Raw genomic sequence first — 22,428 nt, 5'->3', positions numbered from 1 at the left:
TAAAAGTACAAATGCTGATTAGCGATACGCAAACAGCGAATAAGGGACTGCGGTGCGGTGGGCTGGGCGCTAACCGATGCTAACTACCTAACCAAGGGACCTAAACTATCCTAAAACTATAAATCAATACCAGTGGAAAAAAAAAAAGTGACAGTTTATACTGATCACTTTTTTCCCCTTTCACTAGGTGATTGACAGGGGCGATCAAGAGGTTAATTGGGGTGATGGAGGGTGATCTGGGCGCTAAGTGTGGTGTTGGTGGGTACTCACAGTGATGTGTGCTCCTCTGCTGGAACCAACCGACGAAAAGGACCAGCAGAGGAGCACAGAAGCCATTTAACACATTATATTTATAAATATAAATGTGTTAGATGGCTTCTGATTCGATTTTTTTTAAAAATCATCAACCTGCCAGCGACGATCATTGGCTGGCAGGTTGATGACAAACTTGTCTTTTAAATTTTGCCGGCCTGCGATGCGCATGCGCGGGTCGGCTTTGCCCGAAATCTTGCGTCTCGCGAGAGGACGCACCGGCGCGTCCACCCAGAGTAACAGGACCGCCGCAAAGACGCAATCCTGCGTACGGCGGTCCTGAGCAGGTTAAGGTGAAATAGAGTCCTTAAGGGGTTAAGTAATTGTCACAGTTCACTTTTATCCATTTTTTTTATTATGCTATTACATGATTGTCTGTGATTATTGTGAATTGGCACATTAACTTGGTTTGCTATATATACTGAACACTTTGTATACAGTCGTGGCCAAAAGTTTTGAGAATTACATAAATATTGGAAATTGGAAAAGTTGCTGCTTAAGTTTTTATAATAGCAATTTGCATATACTCCAGAATGTCATGAAGAGTGATCAGATGAATTGCATAGTCCTTCTTTGCCATGAAAATTAACTTAATCCCAAAAAAAACTTTCCACTGCATTTCATTGCGGTCATTAAAGGACCTGCTGAGATCATTTCAGTAATAGTCTTGTTAACTCAGGTGAGAATGTTGACGAGCACAAGGCTGGAGATCATTATGTCAGGCTGATTGGGTTAAAATGGCAGACTTGACATGTTAAAAGGAGGGTGATGCTTGAAATCATTGTTCTTCCATTGTTAACCATGGTGACCTGCAAAGAAACACGTGCAGCCATCATTGCATTGCATAAAAATGGCTTCACAGGCAAGGATATTGTGGCTACTAAGATTGAGGTACAATCAGCAATTTATAGGATCATCAAGAACTTCAAGGAAAGAGGTTCAATTCTTGTTAAGAAGGCTTCAGGGCGTCCAAGAAAGTCCAGCAAGCGCCAGGATCGTCTCCTAAAGAGGATTCAGCTGCGGGATTGGATTGCCACCAGTGCAGAGCTTGCTCAGGAATGGCAGCAGGCAGGTGTGAGCTCATCTGCACGCACAGTGAGGCGAAGACTTTTGGAAGATGGCCTGGTGTCAAGAAGGGCAGCAAAGAAGCCACTTCTCTCCAAAAAAAAAACATCAGGGACAGATTGATCTTCTGCAGAAAGTATGGTGAATGGACTGCTGAGGACTGGGGCAAAGTCATATTCTCCGATGAAGCCTCTTTCCGATTGTTTGGGGCATCTGGAAAAAGGCTTGTCCGGAGAAGAAAAGGTGAGCGCTACCATCAGTCCTGTTTCATGCCAACAGTAAAGCATCCTGAGACCATTCATGTGTGGGGTTGCTTCTCATCCAAGGGAGTGGGCTCACTCACAATTTTGCCCAAAAACACAGCCATGAATAAAGAATGGTACCAAAACACCCTCCAACAGCAACTTCTTCCAACAATCCAACAACAGTTTGGTGAAGAACAATGCATTTTCCAGCACGATGGAGCACCGTGCCATAAGGCAAAAGTGATAACTAAGTGGCTCGGGGACCAAAACATTGACATTTTGGGTCCATGGCCTGGAAACTCCCCCAGATCTTAATCCCATTGAGAACTTGTGGTGAATCCTCAAGAGGCGGGTGGACAAACAAAAACCCACTAATTCTGACAAACTCCAAGAAGTGATTATGAAAGAATGGGTTGCCATCAGTCAGGAATTGGCCCAGAAGTTGATTGAGAGCATGCCCAGTCGAATTGCAGAGGTCCTGAAAAAGAAGGGCCAACACTGCAAATACTGACTCTTTGCATAAATGTCATGTAATTGTCGATAAAAGCCTTTGAAACGCATGAAGTGCGTGTAATTATATTTCAGTACATCACAGAAACAACTGAAACAAAGATCTAAAAGCAGTTTAGCAGCAAACTTTGTGAAAACTAATATTTGTGTCATTCTCAAAACTTTTGGCCACGACTGTACACTGCTTGAGGAAGGCTCCAGCATAGAGCCGAAACGTTGCATGTCCTGTCTGGGTGAATAAAGTTTTCTATTTTTTATTTCATGGAGTGCTGCCCGTTTTTCGACTTTTATATATTGGGTTTGCTTAATCCCAACTGGACCAGCTGCACCCCCTTGTCTTTTCAATAGACTGTGCTGCCACTTTTTTCTATATATAGCATATGTGGTTTTTGTGCACGCCATTCTGCTTTTTACCTTTTTCATGTCGTCTACTGATGAACAAGCTACACCCGGATGCTTCACATATACACAGGAGGCGGCTGATCGAATCCTGCGTGGAATAGAGGGAGATGCCACTTTCCTCAACACTCCAACGGCTAAGGAGCTGAAAAGGAAGTTTGAATTCCTATCCAAAAGATCCATTTCTCTTCGTTTACACATGACCACCCTGGGAGAATATTACAAGGTACAATGTATCCCGAGAGGCATGAGATCTAATCTACGTCCAAATCTGTTTGCCGGTTGCCAGTCCTTTTGCAAGAGGTTTGAGAACCTATCAAATAGATATGCATTGGACTTCATACTCTTAAATGTGGAATATTTACAAAGTGAACTATCAAGTGTGATATCAGAGCTGGCGGCTGTAGAGCAACAATTGTCTGATCCATTATCCACTGATGATTGTGGCAAATTCCATGACACATTTTCCACCCAATTGCAAAGTTTTCGGACTGACATGGAGGAGGGCAAACGTTTTAAGTGGAATCGTGATTTAGGGGACTATAGAAAAGGCAGTGTATATTCATGGCAATTTGAAGATAAAAATATTCAGAGCAACAAAGATACATGGAAAAAAAAAAAAGAGGGAAAAGAGCCATTCAAGCTACTACACCTATTGAACAGTCTTTTTTAGGTAGGAAGTAACTGTTGGAAACAACTTATCAGGCGTGGAGGCCGTAGACACAGAAGGAATGAAAAAGCTGCGCAACAAGACATGACCCCCTGTGAGCAGGACTTTGCCATCCAGAAAGAAATGACCGTAATCAATCTTTCATCAAAAGGAACTGTCTGATCCACAAGTGAGTGTGCTCAGTAAGGGACTTTCTTTTTGCCCAAAAAACTACTGCTAATTGGTTTGAACTTGAGTTTGATTTATATGCTTTATTTCGTGCTATTAAATTGAAAGTATGGTTTCACAATAGGGAACGGACTGACCATGCTAAGATGAGTGAACTTTCTCTTGACATGCTCAATCTCTTCCCTAAAAGTAATTTTAACTAGGGATCGACAGATTATTGGTTTTACCGATATTATCGGCCGATATTGAGGATTTTGACAGTTATCGGTATCGGCATCTATTTTGCCGATATACCGATAACGTATTGGGAACACAGAACGCGCTGCTCTCAGCGCTCTCTGTGTTTCCTCCGCAGCACAGGGGAGAAGGAAGCAGTGTCTCCCTCCCCCTGTGCTGCTGCTGCTGCCACCAATGAGAGGAGAGAAGACAAGAGGAGGGGAGGGGCTGTGGCCACCGCTCCACCAATGAAGATAAGTCTTTCATCAATTCATATACAGGAGGCGGGAGCTGGCTGCAGAATCACATAGCCGGCTCCCAACCTCTATGAGCAATAGCTGTGATCTGCGGTAGTTAACCCCTTAGGTGCCGCGAATCGCAGCTACCGCTCATAGAGGTCGGGAGCCGGCTATGTGATTCTGCAGCCAGCTCCCGCCTCCTGTATATGAATGATTGAGAGACTTATCTTCATTGGTGGCGCAGTGCGCCCCCCCCCCCCCCCAAGCCCCCCAGTATTAATCATTGGTGGCGCAGTGCGCCCCCCCCCAGTATTAATCATTGGTGGCAGTGGCCACAGGATCTCCTCTCCCCTGCTCCTCCGATCGGAGCCCCAGCTGTGTAATCCTGGGGCTCCGATTGGTTACCATGGCAGCCAGGACGCTATTGAAGCCCTGGCTGCCATGTTCAGCTCCATGCTGCTGTGTGCACAGAGCACAGAGCAGCAGGGACAGTGTGAGCTCCTATTCACCCTGATAGAGATCTATCAGGGTGAATAGGACAAGGGTTCTAGTCCCTAAGGGGGCTAAAAGTTAGTAAAAAAAAAAAAAAAAAAAAAAAAAAAAAAAAAAACACACACGTTAACAATAAAACATTAATTTTCAGCAGATGTGTAAGAATTTTTTTTTCATCAAAAATAAAAAATACCCAGAATATCGGTATAAATTATCAGCCTGAAAGTTCACAAATTATCAGTATCGGTATCGGCCCTAAAAAATCAATATCGGTCGATCCCTAATTTTAACCCTGTAATTAATGAACCTGCAATTGAGGCATATATGGCTGCTGTGAGGTCTGACATGGAGACACTCAGATCAACACACTCTGAGCGACCGTTTGGTCATCCCAATGTGACTGTTGAGGAGATGGCGGCTCTAAATGAATTAAAACAGGACCCGGAGCTTACTGTTAAAGCTGCCGATAAGGGCGGTGCGGTGGTCGTGTTAGATACTGAGCGATACCACCATCTACAGTCACATTGACTCTGATCCAAAATTCAAGATAGCCGGGTTAATTCAGGATGTGCTGTCTGGGGCGTTGCGGGGTGGTGTCATTGATGAGGGACTTGTGGATTTTCTTACAGTGACGCATCCGATCACCCCTGTGATCTATGTGTTACCTAAGATCCACAACTCTCTCATTGACCCGCCCGGACGTCCCATCGTATCTGGCTCCGATTAGATCTTTAGCCACATTGCCATTTTTCTTGATAAATTACTGCGTAGTTTTGCATGTGGCGGCAGTTCGTTTATACAGGACACAACTGATTTTTTGCTCAAATTGCAGAAAATCGATTTGGAAGGGACCCAGGGGGCGATATTGGCGTTGTTTGACGTCACCTCCCTTTACACTTCTATTGATCATCAAAGGGGGCTACATGATGTTTTTTGCATGTTGGAGAAATCGTCCCTTACATTAGAAGCCCAACAATTTGTATTATCTCTTTTGGAGATTGTTTTGAGGTTTAATTACTTCTTATTTCAGGATTCCTGCTACAGGAAAAAACAGGGAGTGGCCATGGGGTCCAATGTGGCCCCAACTTACGCCAATATTTTTATGCGTCAATTTGAGGAGGATGTCGTCTATGGAAGCCACCATTTCCGACATGTCAGGCCATGGTGGCGGTACATAGACGACATCTTCCTCATCTGGACGGGCACTTTGGAACAACTATGTAACTTTCATGTGTTTCTCAATGGGATTGACAGTGCGCTTCAATTCACATTGGTGCATTCTTACACTGAGATGCAATTCTTGGATACTAACGTGACCTTGGTGGAAGGCAGGTTGCATACTGATTTGTTCACCAAGCCTACCGACAGGAACACGTTGTTGACATATAGTAGCAACCATCCTAGACCAATGGTCAGATCCTTACCTTTTTCACCGTTTTTGAGGGCCAGATGCATAGTCTCAGATCCCAACACATTTGACAAAATTTTAAACACAATAGTCAACAAATTCCGCAATCGGGGGTATCCAACCAAACTATTGCAACAAAAAAAAGGATAGGAACGATGCTCTTTTAACCCCTTCACGACCGCAATCTGTATATATACGTGATAGCTGCACATACCCCGTGCAGCTACCACGTGTATAGACGTCAAGCCAGCTCTTTAATCCAAGCGCTGCAAAGCACTTGGATTAAAGCTTCTGCCTCTGCCCTGGTACTGTCACGGACAGCATACAGTGCAGTAATGCTGGCAAGGGACCAATCAGAGTGGCCCCTTGCCGGCAATCGATCCGATTTGTTAGTCTGTGCAGACTAACCAATCGGATCGAGGCAGTGTTAAAATGCCGGTTTCAGGCTCTGATCTGCGCTCTGCAGATCAGAGCCTGAAATCGGTAACGTGTCCTGAAGCCCCCGATCTGTGCCCCCTTCTTGTTCTTGTCATTCTTATCCTGCCCCCGATGCGGTCCGCCCCCTCCTGCCCCGATCTGTGCCCCCTTCTTGTCCTTCTTATCCTGCCCTCGATGCGGTCCGCCCCCTCCTGCCCCGATCTGTAATAAGTAAAATGCTGTCCCCCCCTTTCCAGCGCTGCCCCCTGCCCCCGATGCGGTCCCCCTTCTGTGTGTGATGGCGGCGGCTCCATTCCTGAGCCGCCGCCATCAGCAGCGTGTGCCAGCTCTATGCAGTAGCGGCATCCATGGGGTTAATAGAGGGAGGGTCTCCCTCTCTCAATCATCAGGGCTGCTGCCATGGCATAGGAGTCCGGTGCTGCCACATACAGGCATCTGATTGTATTATACTTTGCAATGCAAAAGTATTGCAAAGTATAGTACAACCATCAGCCCCACTGGATCTTCAAGATCCAAGAGGGAACTGAAAAAAATAAAAATTGAAAATAATAAAAGTAAAAATAAATAAATATGTAAAAAATAAAATTTCCTTTTCCTATAAAAAAACAAAACAAAAACCACACATATTAGGTGTCACCGCGTCCGTAGCGACCATCTCTATAAATATATCACATCATCAACCCCGTCCAATAAACACCATAAAAAATAAAAACGGTGTAAGAAAATAAGCCATTTTTGTCACCTTACATCACAAAAAGTGCAACACCAAGCGATCAAAAAAGGCGTATATACCCCAAAATAGTACCAATCAAACCGTCCAAAAAATAAAAAAGCTATGGCTCTCAGACTATGGAGACACTAAAACATCATTTTTTTGGTTTCAGAAATGCTATTATTGTGTAAAACTTAAATAAATAAGAAAAAGTATACATATTGGGTATTGCCACATCCGTAACGATCTGCTCTATAAAACTGTCACATGACCTAACCCCTCAGATGAACGCTGTAAAAAAAAAAAAAAAAAAAGGTTCCAAAACAGCCAATTTTTTGGCCACCTTGTCCCATAAAGTGTAATAAAGAATGATCAAAAAATCCTATGCACCCAAAAATGGTACCAATAAAAACCTCAACTCTTTCTGCAAAGAATGACCCCTTGCACAAGACGATCGGTAGAAAAATAAAAAACATATGGCGTTCAGAAAACCAATCCAGCAAAATCTGCCTTCTAAAAACCATACGGTGTTCCTTTCCTTCTGCGCCCTTACATCAGTTTACGACCACATGTGGGGTGTTTCTGTAAACCGCAGAATCAGAGTAATAAATATTGAGTTTTGTTTGGCTGTTAACCCTTAACCACCTAACGCAGGATCGCGTTCCGGAGGCGGCAGCCCTGCGCACAGTCACGCATATATGCGTCATCTCGCGAGACGCGAGATTTCCTGTGAACGCACACGCACACAGGCGCGCGCTCACAGGATCGGAAGGTAAGCGAGTGGATCTTCAGCCTGCCAGCGGCGATCGTTCGCTGGCAGGCTGGAGATGTGATTTTTTTTTTAACCCCTAACAGGTATATTAGACGCTGTTTTGATAACAGCGTCTAATATACCTGCTACCTGGTCCTCTGGTGGTCCCCTTTGTTTGGATCGACCACCAGAGGACACAGGTAGCTCAGTAAAGTAGCACCAAACACCACTACACTACACTACACCCCCCCTGTCACTTATTAACCCCTTATGAACCCCTGATTACCCCATATAGACTCCCTGATCACCCCCCTGTCATTGATCACCCCCCTGTCAGGCTCTATTCAGATGTCCGTATGATTTTTACGGATCCACTGATACATGGATCGGATCCGCAAAACGCATACGGACGTCTGAATGGAGCCTTACAGGGGGGTGATCACCCCATATAGACTCTCTGATCACCCCCTGTCATTGTTCACCCCCCGGTCATTGATCACCACCCTGTAAGGCTGCATTCAGATGTCCGTATGATTTTTACGGATCCACTGATACATGGATCGGATCCGCAAAACACATACGGACATCTGAATGGAGCCTTATAGGGGGGTGATCAATGACAGGGGGGTGATCACCCCATATAGACTCCCTGATCACCCCCCTGTCATTGATCACCCCCCTGTAAGGCTCCATTCAGACATTTTTTTGGTCTAAGTTAGCGGAAATTATTATTTTTTTTCTTACAAAGTCTTATATTCCACTAACTTGTGTCAAAAAATAAAATCTCACATGAACTCACCATACCCCTCACGGAATCCAAATGCGTAAAATTTTTTAGACATTTATATTCCCGACTTCTTCTCACGCTTTAGGGCCCCTAGAATGCCAGGGCAGTATAAATACCCCACATGTGACCCCATTTCGGAAAGAAGACACCCCAAGGTATTCCGTGATGGGCATATGGAGTCCATGAAAGATTGAAATTTTTGTCCCAAGTTAGCGGAAAGGGAGACTTTGAGAAAAAAAATATATATATCAATTTCCTCTAACTTGTGCCCAAATTTTTTTTTTTTCTATGAACTCGCCATGCCCCTCATTGAATACCTTGGGGTGTCTTCTTTCCAAAATGGGGTCACATGTGGGGTATTTATACTGCCCTGGCATTCTAGGGGCCCTAAAGCGTGAGAAGAAGTCTGGGATCCAAATGTCTAAAAATGCCCTCATAAAAGGAATGTGGGCCCCTTTGCGCATCTAGGCTGCAATAAAGTGTCACACATGTGGTATCTCCGTACTCAGGAGAAGTTGGGCAATGTGTTTTGGGGTGTCATTTTACATATACCCATGCTGGGTGAGAGAAATATCTTTGGTCAAATGCCAACTTTGTATAAAAAAAAAATAGGAAAAGTTGTCTTTTGCCGAGATATTTCTCTCACCCAGCATGAGTATATGTAAAAAGACACCCCAAAACACATTGCCCAACTTCTCCTGAATACGGCGATACCACACGTGTGACACTTTTTTGCAGCCTAGGTGGGCAAAGGGGCCCACATTCCAAAGAGCACCTTTAGGATTTCACAGGTCATTTACCTACTTACCACACATTAGGGCCCCTGGAAAATGCCAGGGCAGTATAAATACCCCACAAGGGACCCCATTTTGGAAAGAAGACACCCCAAGGTATTCGCTGATGGGCATAGTGAGTTCATGGAAGTTTTTATTTTTTGTCACAAGTTAGTGGAATATGAGACTTTGTAAGGAAAAAAAAAAAAAAAATAATAATAATAAATAACTTCATTTTCCACTAACTTGTGACAAAAAATAAAAAAAGTTCTATGAACTCACTATGCCCATCAGCGAATACCTTAGGGTGTCTACTTTCTGAAATGGGGTCATTTGTGGGGTGTTTGTACTGTCTGGCCATTGTAGAACCTCAGGAAACATGACAGGTGCTCAGAAAGTCAGAGCTGCTTCAATAAGCGGAAATTCACATTTTTGTACCATAGTTTGTAAACGCTATAAACTTTTACCCAAACATTTTTTTTTTTATCAGAGACATGTAGAACAATAAATTTAGAGAAAAATTTATATATGGATGTCGTTTTTTTTTTGCAAAATTTTACAACTGAAAGTGAAAAATGTCATTTTTTTGCAAAAAAATCGTTAAATTTCGATTAATAACAAAAAAAGTTAAAATGTCAGCAGCAATGAAATACCTCCAAATGAAAGCTCTATTAGTGAGAAGAAAAGGAGGTAAAATTCATTTGGGTGGTAAGTTGCATGACCGAGCAATAAACGGTGAAAGTAGGGTAGGTCAGAAGTGTAAAAAGTGGCCTGGTCTTTAAGGGTGCTATAGGGGCTGAGGTGGTTAATGTGTTAAAGAAAAAAAAATGTAATAAAATAGAAAATCTGCTAAAAAAGTGAAATTTAGAAATTTCCTCTCCATTTTCCTTTAATTCTTGTGGAACACCTAAAGGGTTAATAACATTTGTAAAATTGGTTTTAAGTAACTTTAGGGGTCTAGTTTCTACAATGGGGTCATTTATGGGGGTATCTACTATATAGGCCCCACAAAGTGACTTCAGACCTGAACTAGTCCTTAAAAAGTGGGTTTTTGAAATTTTCTTAAAAATTTTAAGAATTGCTTCTAAACTTCTAAGCCTTGTAACGTCCTAAAAAAAAAAAAAAAACAACATTTCCAAAATGATGCCAACATAAAAGTAGACATATGAGGAATGTTATGTAATAAATATTTTATGAGGTATCACTTTTTGTTTTAGAAGCAGAGAAATTGAAATTTAGAAAATTGCAAATTTTTTTTTTTTTTGGGTAAATTTGGGTTTTTATAAATAAAGGTGATATATATTGACTCAAATTTATGACTGTCATGAAGTACAATGTGTCACGAGAAAACAATCTCAGAATGGCGCGGATAAGTAAAAAAAGTGTTCCAAAGCTATTACCACTTAAAGTGCCGCATGTCAGATTTGTAAATTTTGACCTGGACACTGGGGCATCAATGACCTTTGGTCATGAAAGGGTTAAGTAAGGTATCACACCCTAAATCAGTCACGATTCCTTTCATCTCTACTTATTCTGAACAGAGTGTGGATATAGGTAATATCATTTGACGCCATTGGAATATATTGGGAGGTTGCCATAATACATTTGAAGAATTCCATTCTCCTCCTCTAATGTCATACCGCAGATCCAAGAGCATACAGGATCAGTTAGTCAAGACTGATGTGGGTACACTGAAAACAAACAGGCAGACAACACTAACTACAACTAGTGTAGGATGCTTTCCCTGCTTAGCATGTGTTAACTGCAAGCATATCATGAAAGGTAAAACCTTTGTACATCCTAAGACTGGCATCGTATATCAGAGACGACATTATCTGACTTGCGATTCCAGTTATGTTATTTACGTGCTCTTATGCCCATGCAATTTTTCTGTACGTCGGTGAGACGACTACCGATTTCAAGATGCGTTTCAACAATCATCGATAAACTATTAGAAAAAAAACGACTTGATTTGCCGGTTTAAAAGCACTTTACGGATTTTAAAACATACAGAAAGGGATATAAAATGTTGATTCATCGATTCTGTACCAATGCCCAGGAAAGGTGGTAACAGAACCAGCCTTTTAAAGAAAAGGGAGTTGCAGTGGATACACACACTGAACTCTATAAAACCGCATGGTCTGAATGTTGACTATAAAATTGGAGTAGTGACATAGGATTGTGGCTTGCCTTGGTTCCATCTTGATTTGTAACGCTGTTTCTGTGCATTTCTGCGATTTTTTGTATCGGACAAAGTATATGTTCTTTAGGAATTTTCACTTTTTAACATTATTTTTTCTTAGGTCTATATTTATGTATTACAGATGATGTGTCACGGAGTGTGGAGAGAGGAAGAATGAGGTGATGTCAAGTGATGGCGTTTTAGTTATTACCACAACTTGTATATGATGCCTGTAATTGAGGTTTATTATCATACACTGTTGCACACATGGAGACCCCTCCGAAGGGTTGGTGAAAAGTGGGCTAGGGTCATGGATGCAGTGTGACCCCGCATTGACGTGCGGGATTACATTTGGGCCGTGATCCCGGGTGATGGCTCCATGTCCAGCTGGCTGTGGTTGCCCCCATCTGGTCCCCCATAGCCATCTGCTTTCATTTGTTGCACTGAATTGTGCATTAGGATTCCCATCCTGTGTGAATCAGGTAACTTAGTCATGAATACGCATGCGCCGGATCTTCTATGTGCTATTCCCTCACCTAAAATGTCTGACTTTGCTTCTAAGTCGTAATTGTGAATTAATTGTGAATTGGCACATTAACTTGGTTTGCTATATATACTGAGCACTTTGTCTGTATACACTGCTTGAGGAAGGCTCCAGCATAGAGCCAAAATGTTGCATGTCCTGTCTGGGTGAATAAAGTTTTCTATTTTTTATTTCATGGAGTGCTGCCCGTTTTTCGACTTTTATATATTGGATTTGCTTAATCCCAACTGGGCCAGCTGCACCCCCTTGTCTTTTTAATAGACGGTGCTGCCACTTTTTTACTTTATGGCCCCTGGGACACTATTTAGGCATATTGGATTTCAAAAGGCTCCGTTTCTGCCCTGTGGACTTTTTGCTGGAACTACTTGGGGCATGTGACCATGTGCACTGTGGGGCAAAAATAAGACTTCAAGGAAATTCCTGAAACAATCTGGGTGATTTTTGGATAGGTTGTTCACCCAGATCGAGGCTATCAAGGGATGTAACTTTTATGGGTATATGTGGTGTTTTGGGGTGTTTTCTGTGGTTGGGAAAAATGTGTATTTTATGCCTGTGAGTAATTAAGTCCATTGTGTTTGTTAAATATGTCACAGGCATTGCCATTGTGTTGTTAATTGCGTCACAGGCAATGCCATAGTGTTTGTTGAATGTATAGTTTTTGTGTTTAAACTGTAAAGGATTGACTGCTATGTTATGTCCTCAGTTCCCAACCAGGTCCACAGGGGTGGTACCCTTGTTGGAAAATGTGTATAAAAAGCAATGCTTGTGGTCAATAAAGAGTTTCTGTTTTGGCATTCAACATAGAGCCTCGTCTGATGTGTGTGGGGATTGCTATACGCTGTATACTCCCCTGGCTATAACCCCTAGCTCTTGTAAGAGATGTTCCTGTTCCTTGTTCCTATGCTGGTTACGGTGTCGAGCGGAGTGCTTGGAGCCCTCAGGAAGCACTAGGAGCATCCATCAATGGAGGTACCCAGTCAGGGTGCCAGGAGATTCGAGATATATATATATTTTTTTATTATAGAGAGGATTAGGCATCCTCTTTGGAACTTAGCACTCCCCGCCCATCCCCCACCCCTTGGTGTTTTTAATCAGAGAAACAATGGAGCTGGACATTCCGTGTTAGAGTAGGTCCCACCTGATAAGAAGCTACCCTGTCGTCTGGTAGGTGGGCTCGACATATTTTTGATCAATAATATGCGCTAAGAGCTTCTTCACTGCTTTGCACTAACTATATGGCGTCATGTATTTGACCCTGTTCACACACACATATATAAAAATAAATAAATAAATAAATAAATAAATATAGCAGAGCAGCAGTGCTGCTCTGCTTTACAGTTTTGTATTTTGGGTAAGCTTTTCCCCTTGGAGCTAGCACCCATCTCCAATACAGGTTGGTGCTGCCATATTTTACATTTTTATTAGAGGATAGAGATATATATACACACACATACAGTTAGGTCCATAAATATTGGGACAGCGACACAATTGTAACATTTTTGGCTCTATACACTACCACAATGGATTTGAAATGAACAAGATGTGCTTTAGGCCTCTTTCACACTACCGTATGGCTATTAGTGTTTTGCGGTCTGTTTTTTACGGATCCGTTGTTCCGTTTCCATTTTGGTTCCGTTTTTCCATATACAGTAATTACATAGAACAAATTGGGCTGGGCATAACATTTTCAATAGATGGTTCCGCAGAAAACGGAAACGGAAGACATACGGATGCATTCCATTTTTTGCAGACCCATTGACTTTAATGGAGCCACGGAACGTGATTTGCGGCCAAATATAGGACATGTTCTATCTTTGCACGGAACGGAGATATGGAAACACGGAAACGGAATACATACGGAGTACATGCAGTTTTTTTTGCGGAACCATTGAAATGAATGGTACTGTATACGGAACGCAAAAAACGGCCCGCAAAACGCTAAAAAAAAAAAACGGTAGTGTGAAAGAAGCCTTAACTGCAGACAGTCAGCTTTAATTTGAGGGTATTTACATCCAAATCAGGTGAACGGTGTAGGAATTACAACAGTTTGCATATGTGCCTCAGCTGTTCCATGGCCAGGTGTGTGTTATTCCCTCATTATCCAAATTACAATGAGCAGATATAAGGTCCAGAGTTCATTTCAAGTGTGCTATTTGCATTTGGAATCTGTTAACTCTCAAGATGAGATCCAAAGAGCTGTCACTATCAGTGTAGCAAGCCATCATTAGGCTGAAAAAAAACAAAACAAACCCATCATAGAGATAGCAAAAACATTAGGCGTGGCCAAAACAACTGTTTGGAACATTCTTAAAAAGAAGGAATGCACCGGTGAGCTCAGCAACACCAAAAGACCCGGAAGACCACAGAAAACAACTTTGGTGGATGACCGAAGAATTCTTTCCCTGGTGAAGAAAACACTCTTCACAAGAGTTGGCCAGATCAAGAACACTCTCCAGGAGGTAGGTGTATGTGTGTCAAAGTCAACAATCAAGAGAAGACTTCACCAGAGTGAATACAGAGGGTTCACCACAAGATGTAAACCATTGGTGAGCCTCAAAAACAGGAAGGCCAGATTAGAGTTTGCCAAACGACATCTAAAAAAAAGCCTTCACAGTTCTGGAACAAAATCCTATGGACAGATGAGACCAAGATCAACTTGTAGCAGAGGGATGGGAAGAGAAGAGTATGGAGAAGGAAAGGACCTGCTCATGATCCTAAGCATACCACCTCATCAGTGAAGCATGGTGGTGGTAGTGTCATGGCGTGGGCATGTATGGCTGCCAATGGAACTGGTTCTCTTGTATTTATTGATGATGTGACTGCTGACAAAAGCAGGAGGATGAATTCTGAAGTGTTTCGGGCAATATTATCTGCTCATATTCAGCCAAATGCTTCAGAACTCATTGGACGGTGCTTCACAGTGCTGATGGACAGTGACCCAAAGCATACAGCAAAAGCAACCAAAGAGTTTTTAAAGGGAAAGAAGTGGAATGTTACGCAATGGCCAAGTCAATCACCTGACCTGAATCCGATTGAGCATGCATTTCACTTGCTGAAGACAAAACTGAAGGGAAAATGCCCCAAGAACAAGCAGGAACTGAAGACAGTTGCAGTAGAGGCCTGGCAGAGCATCACCACGGATGAAACCCAGCGTCTGGTGATGTCTATGCGTTCCAGACTTCAGGCTGTAATTGACTGCAAAGGATTTTCAACAAAGTATTAAAAAGTGAAAGTTTGATTTATGATTATTATTCGGTCCCATTACTTTTGGTCCCTGAACAAGTAGGAGACACATATGCAAACGGTTGTAATTCCTACACCGTTCACCTATTTGGATGTAAATACCCTCAAATTAAAGCTGACAGTCTGCAGTTAAAGCACATCTTGTTTATTTCATTTCAAATCCGTTGTGGTGGTGTATAGAGCCAGAAATGTTAGAATTGTGTTGATGTCCCAATATTTATGGACCTGATTGTGTATATATATTTTATATTTAGAATTCAGGCAGGTGCAAATATGCATATATACATATGTGCAAACGCATATAGAGGGACACACACCTGTATTCACACTTATAGATTTTAATATTTGAGGCAAACCATGTTAGGCATGATACACAGATGATACCTCATTGCAAGGATTACAAATTACTGATATGCTGCTGTGGATAGACGGGTTCGGAGGAGGAGGTGACTTGGATTGACAGCCTGGGGAAGCAGCCGTATGATGGATGAAGGAGTGTGAGAGCGGAGGATTCGCAGCGCTCAAGAGGAAGGTATCAGATCGCTGATGCCTGGTTATAAGAGGAGAGCTTGTTGTGATGTTAGCTTACTGATGTAAGGTTGTATTGGAGCATGACATGGAGAAGTGATATTGCGGTGAAGGGGAGAAGAGTTATGAATTGATGGACTGTTGATATATACAGTAGATGCATTGGGGAAGGATAGTGAATTAACTAGATGGATGGAGACTGTTGCTGTGAATAGCGATGAAATAGGGTGGTTGATGTAGATAAATGAAACTGGTATTAGGAAAATGGGATAGAGATAAATATTGGAAGGATGAGCATTTGATGAAATTAAAGTATCAGGTCGCTGATGTTTGATGTAGGGGGGGGGGGAAGGTATATGGCATTATTGGTGCTGGTTTGTAGCAAGGAAAGGATATGGTAAAAGGCAAGGACTTTATAAAAGTGGGTAATAGTATGGTATAGAATGGAAAATGAGGGAGATGTATGAATGGAAAATAAGTGGTGAATGAATTTGGATGGCTCATGTAAATATATGAATTAATAAATAGAGAGGAATGTTGAACTAATGGGCTGTTGATATATTGTAAGTGTGCATTATATTATATTAATAATATATTTACATTAGTCTAAATGTGAACTTAACATCAAAAACAGTGTTAACCTTATTGTAGGGGGTCATGGGGGCTACCCCTGGACTCCTAGGGGTGCTTGTGTCAATGAGATGAGTATGAACAGATGAACTCCTGCACTTGCGTCTGCTGAAGGGACAACTCGGTGGGGCCACATCTGCATAATCAACAAAAGGAGTACTTCATTTATACAAGCAGGGTCGGCGAAACCATATAGGCGAACTAGGCGTTCACCTAGGGCGCCGGCCTGCTGGGGGTGCCCTAGTGGGCTCCCCCTGACTGGGGCTGCAGCCCTGGGCGACAGGGCAAGAGGCTCTTGAGCCCCCCCCAGCGCCGTTACAGGAGGGCCAGGAGGTGGAGGTCCTTCTTAAATATGGCAGAGCAGGCATCTGCTTAACCTGATGGCAGGTGCCTGCTCTGCCAGTAAATTAACGGAGGAGAGGAGGCGGGCGGCAAGGGAGGCTGTTCTAGCAGCTCCTCACTCCTCCCTCCGCGCCCTCTGTGATGCCGGAATATGACGTCATTCCGGCCCCGGCATACTAAACGGCGCACTGGAGGACTGAGGAGCTGCACCACACTGGACCCCAGGGAGGTGAGTGTTTAAGTGAATGTCTGCCTGCCTGTCAGGGAGCATCCGTTTGTCTGCCTGCCTGTCAGGGAGCGTCTGCCTGCCTGTCAGGGAGCGTCTGCCTGCCTGTCAGGGAGCGTCTGCCTGCCTGTCAGGGAGCGTCTGCCTGCCTGTGTAATGACAGACGTCACGCACAGGGAAAGCCCTGCCCAAGGGAGAGGGAAAGGTGGTGACCCCTAACTCACCTTGCGGCTGGCACCTGACTGCCCTGACGTCCCTAGACAGGTTCCTCACCCGTGCGGCGATCACGTGCCTAAACCCTGGCTTTCCCTAATATGAGCCCTAGATAGTGAACAGGCCGGTGGGATCGCTAGTCCGCACCACTATCACTAAGAGGGAAACACCAGGGAGAGGACAGACAAAACAGACAAACACATACACCCAGGTGGGCGACCACAATAGACAAAAAAGGTCCAACAGGGATCCGGATGGTAGCGTTCTGGACCAACTACCAGAGAACGCAGCAACACAGCTCCAGAAGGTCAGAATAGATGTCCAGGCAGGAAGCTCTATCTCTGGCAACCAGAGAAGTGTGAGAGAGGAATATAAGGAGGTCTGGGAGTGCTGGACAAGGAACAGCTGAGGAGAAGGGGCTACGGATCCCTGAGTGAGCCAAAAGGATTTGCAAAGCAAACCCAGAAAGCTACAATAAGGAAAACCGCCCTATCTTAAATCGAGCGTGCAGCCAACCGCTGCGACTTCCTGACCCCGGGTATAACGGAGTCAGGCGTGGTTCTCGATACCCTCGAGACAGTCTGGGAGTGTCTGGTCTCGGCTGAGACCTGATCATATTCCCAGTCTGAGCCTCTTCAGCCTCAGCTGTATGAAAAGAAGCAGACAATCTCCAGAGCTCCAGGAAGAAAGCATCCCCTGAGAATCTGTGAGTAAGTCCAGAGTCCTAGAAGAAGCCATCCCTCCTCAGCTAGTCTGTCCCCATACAGTAGAAGCTACAGAAAAGTTCAGAAGATTAATTTCTGCCACAATTAGAGAGCTATCAAGCAGACGTCCTATCCTGCAAGCTCCCCACATATCAAGCAGAAGCATTTATTCCGGCCAATTATTGCCAAAACCTGCTGGGACCAGAGACCAAAGCTGTATACTGCTTGGATACAAGTTATCTTCAGTAAAGAAACGTTTGAACTTCATCTAAAGGTCTGGACATTATTTCTGCTGCAAAATTCCTCTATTACTCCTACTATCACTACACTCAAATTTATTGCAAGTGACCCAGGAGTCCAGCCGTACCCAGGTAGGAAACACCGTTGACACTATAGGCCATTACACCACTTTGGCATTCCTAATCTGGGACGTGCGTTATAACACCTTGGAAGGGCCCTGTGATAGTACCCTGCGCACGCTGCAATTGGCATCACGACAAATACAGAACATCATCAACCCGTACCTAGTCACTGCAGATATAACTAGAAACCCGCTTGTCATAGAAATATACTTTTTTAGGGTTGCCATTTGTCCTGACGACAGACACTCCCTGACAGACAGACAGACAGACACTCCCTCCCTGACACAGACATTCACTCAAACACTTAAACACTCACCTCCCTGGGGTCCAGTGTGGTGCAGCTCCTCAGTCCTCCAGTGCGCCGTTTAGTATGCCGGGGCCGGAATGACGTCATATTCCGGCATCACAGAGGGCGCGGAGGGAGGAGTGAGGAGCTGCTAGAACAGCCTCCCTTGCCGCCCGCCTCCTCTCCTCCGGTAATTTACTGGCAGAGCAGGCACCTGCCATCAGGTTAAGCAGATGCCTGCTCTGCCATATTTAAGAAGGACCTCCACCTCCTGGCCCTCCTGTAACGGTGCTGGGGGCGGCTGATAAATATATCTGTGTCACTGAAGCAACAACAGGATTTGGATCAAATTGTGAGAAATGGGGATTTGTAGGATGGAACACAGGAGTAAGCTGGGGGGTACGCACCATACATAGCCCAAAATAAAATAAGGTAGGGTCGCAATTTGTTTTATAGAATGACCATAGTAAAAGGTTCAGTTCCCCCAGGGTGTAACAAATATGAATGTAATCCTATAATAACAACTATAAAGGACCCTGGGGAGATAGATATGGGAGCATATGTGATGGGAGCATAAATCCCTGAAACCGATCCCGTGGTGAAATTGGTATTAAAAGCCTTAAAAAATGACGGCACCTCCTCTGAGACTAAAGAGATTAGCAATCCTGATAAAGAATCTAGCCCAGGAGTACGAGGCTTATCCAATTTAGCCTATGAGGATAAACTTGCATTAGAAACAGGATATAGTGATAAAAATGAATGGTTAACCTGGATGAGATACACTGCGATACAGAAAGAGGCCTCCTGCACACGACCGTATGGCTTTTTCAGTGTTTTGCGGTCTGTTTTTCACGGATCCGTTGTTCCGTTTTTTTGTTTCCGTTCGGCATATACAGTAATTACATAGATAAAATTGGTCTGGGCATAACATTTTCAATAGATGGTTCCGCAAAAAACGGAACGGAAAACGGAATACATACGGATGCATTTCCGTATGTGTTCTGTTTTTTTGCGGACCCATTAACATGAATGGAGCCATGGAACGTGATTTGCGGGCAATAATAGGACATGTTCTATCTTTAAACGGAATGGAAATACGGAAACGGAATGCATACGGAGTACATTCCGTTTTTTTTGCGGAACCATTGAAATTAATGGTTCCGTATACGGAACGCAAAAAACGGCCAGTAAACGGGGAAAAAAAACGGTCGTGTGCAGGAGGCCTAAAGGGCATAGCAGACCAACTGAGGCCTTCTCTGAAGGCATGGCAGAACAGGGTGGTCCTAGATATGTTACTAGCTGAGAGAGGAGGTGTCTGTAAAATGTTTGGTACTTTCATTCCCAATAATACAGCTCCTGATGGCAGCATTACACAAAGCATTGGAAGCACTCACATCCCTGTCTGAGGAATTGGCGGAGAACTCAGGGATGGATGATGTTTTTTTGAATTGGCTTGAAGGATGGTTCGGGAAGTGGAGCACCCTTATATCCAGTTTATTGATGTCTCTGACAACAGTGGCGGCCATGTTGAGGACTTTGTTGTATTCCCTGTATAAGAGGACTGATTCAAAGACTTATTGACACTTCTATTACTAAAACTATGTATCAAGAAATTTAAAGGGTTTCTATCACTTTGTTTCACCTATTTAGCTTTCAGACACTAGCGATCCGCTAGTGTCTGCTTTATCTAACCATCCTAATATAAGAGCTTATTGTCCTGCCGTTTAGCTAAAAAAATAACTTATATAGATATGCAAATGAGCCTCTAGGTGCTATGGGGGCGTGATTAGCACCTAGAGGCTCCGTCTACCTTAACAAACTGCCGCCGCCCAGCGCGTCCCTCCAGCCCGCCCATCTCCAGCTGAAGCGATCCTCTCCGTGCGCGTCTCTGTTCTGCGCATGCGCAGTGAATGTCTGATCGCTTCCCTGCTCAGACATCTCCACTGCGCCTGTTCCTCGGAGCACTATGACGTCATCGGCGCAGGCGCAGTGGAGATGTCTGAGCAGGGAAGCGATCAGACATTCACTGCGCATGCGCCGAATACGAGGAGCATCGCATTCCGGAGGAGATGGGCGGGCTGGAGGGACGCGCTGGGCGGCGGCAGTTTGTTAAGGTAGACGGAGCCTCTAGGTGCTAATCACGCCCCCATAGCACCTAGAGGCTCATTTGCATATCTATATAAGTTATTTTTTTAGCTAAACGGCAGGACAATAAGCTCTTATATTAGGATGGTTAGATAAAGCAGACACTAGCGGATCGCTAGTGTCTGAAAGCTAAATAGGTGAAACGAAGTGATAGAAACCCTTTAAGTTGAATTCATCAAAACAACCATCCTGCTTCTCTCACGGATTCGCATCTTCTCAATCTCAGTCTGTCATTTGGACAGAATGTCTGAGTGCATTGTAGAGGTATGTCTAGCAGTCAATGATCTCTCACCAAGAGGTTCAGTATACTACCCAAAAGTAGCCTCAAAATCTTCTTATAGGGCAGCTGGAAGGGGGGGGGGGGGGGCACTTTTATGACCTCTTGTGGAAAGGCCCAGTGTTTTTTCATTTGTCTGCTTTGCTGCCAATATAAATTCTGCACCACTTACTCTAAGTGTTGCTGTACCCCAATGGTCTTAAAAAAATAAATAAAAAATTTGAAAACTACCAGTGCAAATAAGACAAATACCTGTAACTGGGTCAAACAGTTGGTTCACTTCCAGGTCAGAGTAGGTGCTGTGACACCCAGGACACTTAAAGGAAGCTCTCGTGGTGGATTCTCTCTCATCCGACTCAATCTTGCGCCGAACATGATCCAGTTTATACTTGACCACATCTACTAGCACTTTGTAATTGATGTAATAATAGTTGTGTTTGGTGCTCTTTCCATTGGAGCCAGTTTCTACACGAATGCGACACTTGATGAATTTATCAGCCCTTAAGGTGTTGAGGATTCCTCGCAGCTGCTTCTTTTCAAACTTGAGGAGCATAGCAATGTCATCCTCCTTGACACAAGGATACCTGATGAGCACATCAAGGGTCAATGAATGCTCTAGTCCGAAAAATCCACGAACCATGTACTTGGCCAGTCGTTTCAGTGCGGCAGGGACCTCCGTCATTGCGTCTTCATTTCCCATCGTGAAAGGACAGGCATCAACTGCCTATAACCACAACAGAGAGGACACAGCGTTATACAGTGGAATGATGGAGTATGGCTTGATGTAGAGGATTCTCTATATAACATGCAGTGTGAAGTACCATGGGAAATCAGGAAGATGAACAGAGTGACTTTCTGATTTCATATGTGAGCAATGGAACATTAGCCGGTCTGCTGTGTATTATCTTCAAGCTAAATTCCCAGATGGTTCTTCTGTCAAAAGCTACCTGCAATCACCTGAACGGAACTCTGGAGTGTACACGGCATTATGATTTCAGCCTTTTGCATCATTCGCTAAAGTCTGTGTTACATCAATGTCAGATCTAGGTTTGGCAGTGTAGTCTGGGAATCTTACCGAGGTTCTGGTGATAGATGTATAGAGCATGCCACTATGTACACCATGTAAAACTTATGGGATCGATTTAGGCCTCATGCACACGACCGTTGTGTGCATCCGCTGCCGTTGTTCCATTTTCCGGTTTTTTTCGCGGACCCATTGACTTTCAATGGGTCCGTGGAAAAATCGGAAAATGCACCGTTTGGCTTCCTCGTCCGTGATCCGTTTTTCCAGTCCGTGAAATAAAATATGACCTGTCCTATTTTTTTCACGGACAACGGTTCACAGACCCATTCAAGTCAATGGGTCCGTGAAAAATCACGGATGCACACAAGATAGTCATCCGCGTCCGTGATCCGTGTCCGTTTTTCCTATCATTTTCAATGCAAACTTGACTTATTTTTTTTTTTTTCACTTTTCATGTCCGTGGATCCTCCAAAAATCAAGGAAGACCCACGGATGAAAAAACGGACACGGATCACAGAACAACGGAAACAGTTTTTG

At 43.8% G+C, this 22,428-nt stretch overlaps 1 protein-coding gene across 1 annotated transcript in view; it reads right to left on the bottom strand.

The window, feature by feature from the left end:
* LOC120991766 (general transcription factor IIE subunit 1-like) overlaps positions 1-21,583 on the bottom strand; it is a 56,687-nt gene extending 35,104 nt beyond the window's left edge. Inside the window, exon 1 of the mRNA XM_040420543.1 lies at positions 21,120-21,583. Coding sequence (XP_040276477.1) covers positions 21,120-21,567 — 448 coding nt within the window. The 5' untranslated portion in view covers positions 21,568-21,583. The remainder of the gene's footprint in view (positions 1-21,119) is intronic.
* Positions 21,584-22,428: the final 845 nt, after the last annotated feature.

The sequence above is a fragment of the Bufo bufo genome, chromosome 2 (genome assembly GCF_905171765.1).
Source record: "Bufo bufo chromosome 2, aBufBuf1.1, whole genome shotgun sequence".
Taxonomy (NCBI): domain Eukaryota; kingdom Metazoa; phylum Chordata; class Amphibia; order Anura; family Bufonidae; genus Bufo; species Bufo bufo.
Note: the sequence above shows the minus strand (reverse complement) of the source record. Positions and strands in the feature narration are given on the sequence as shown.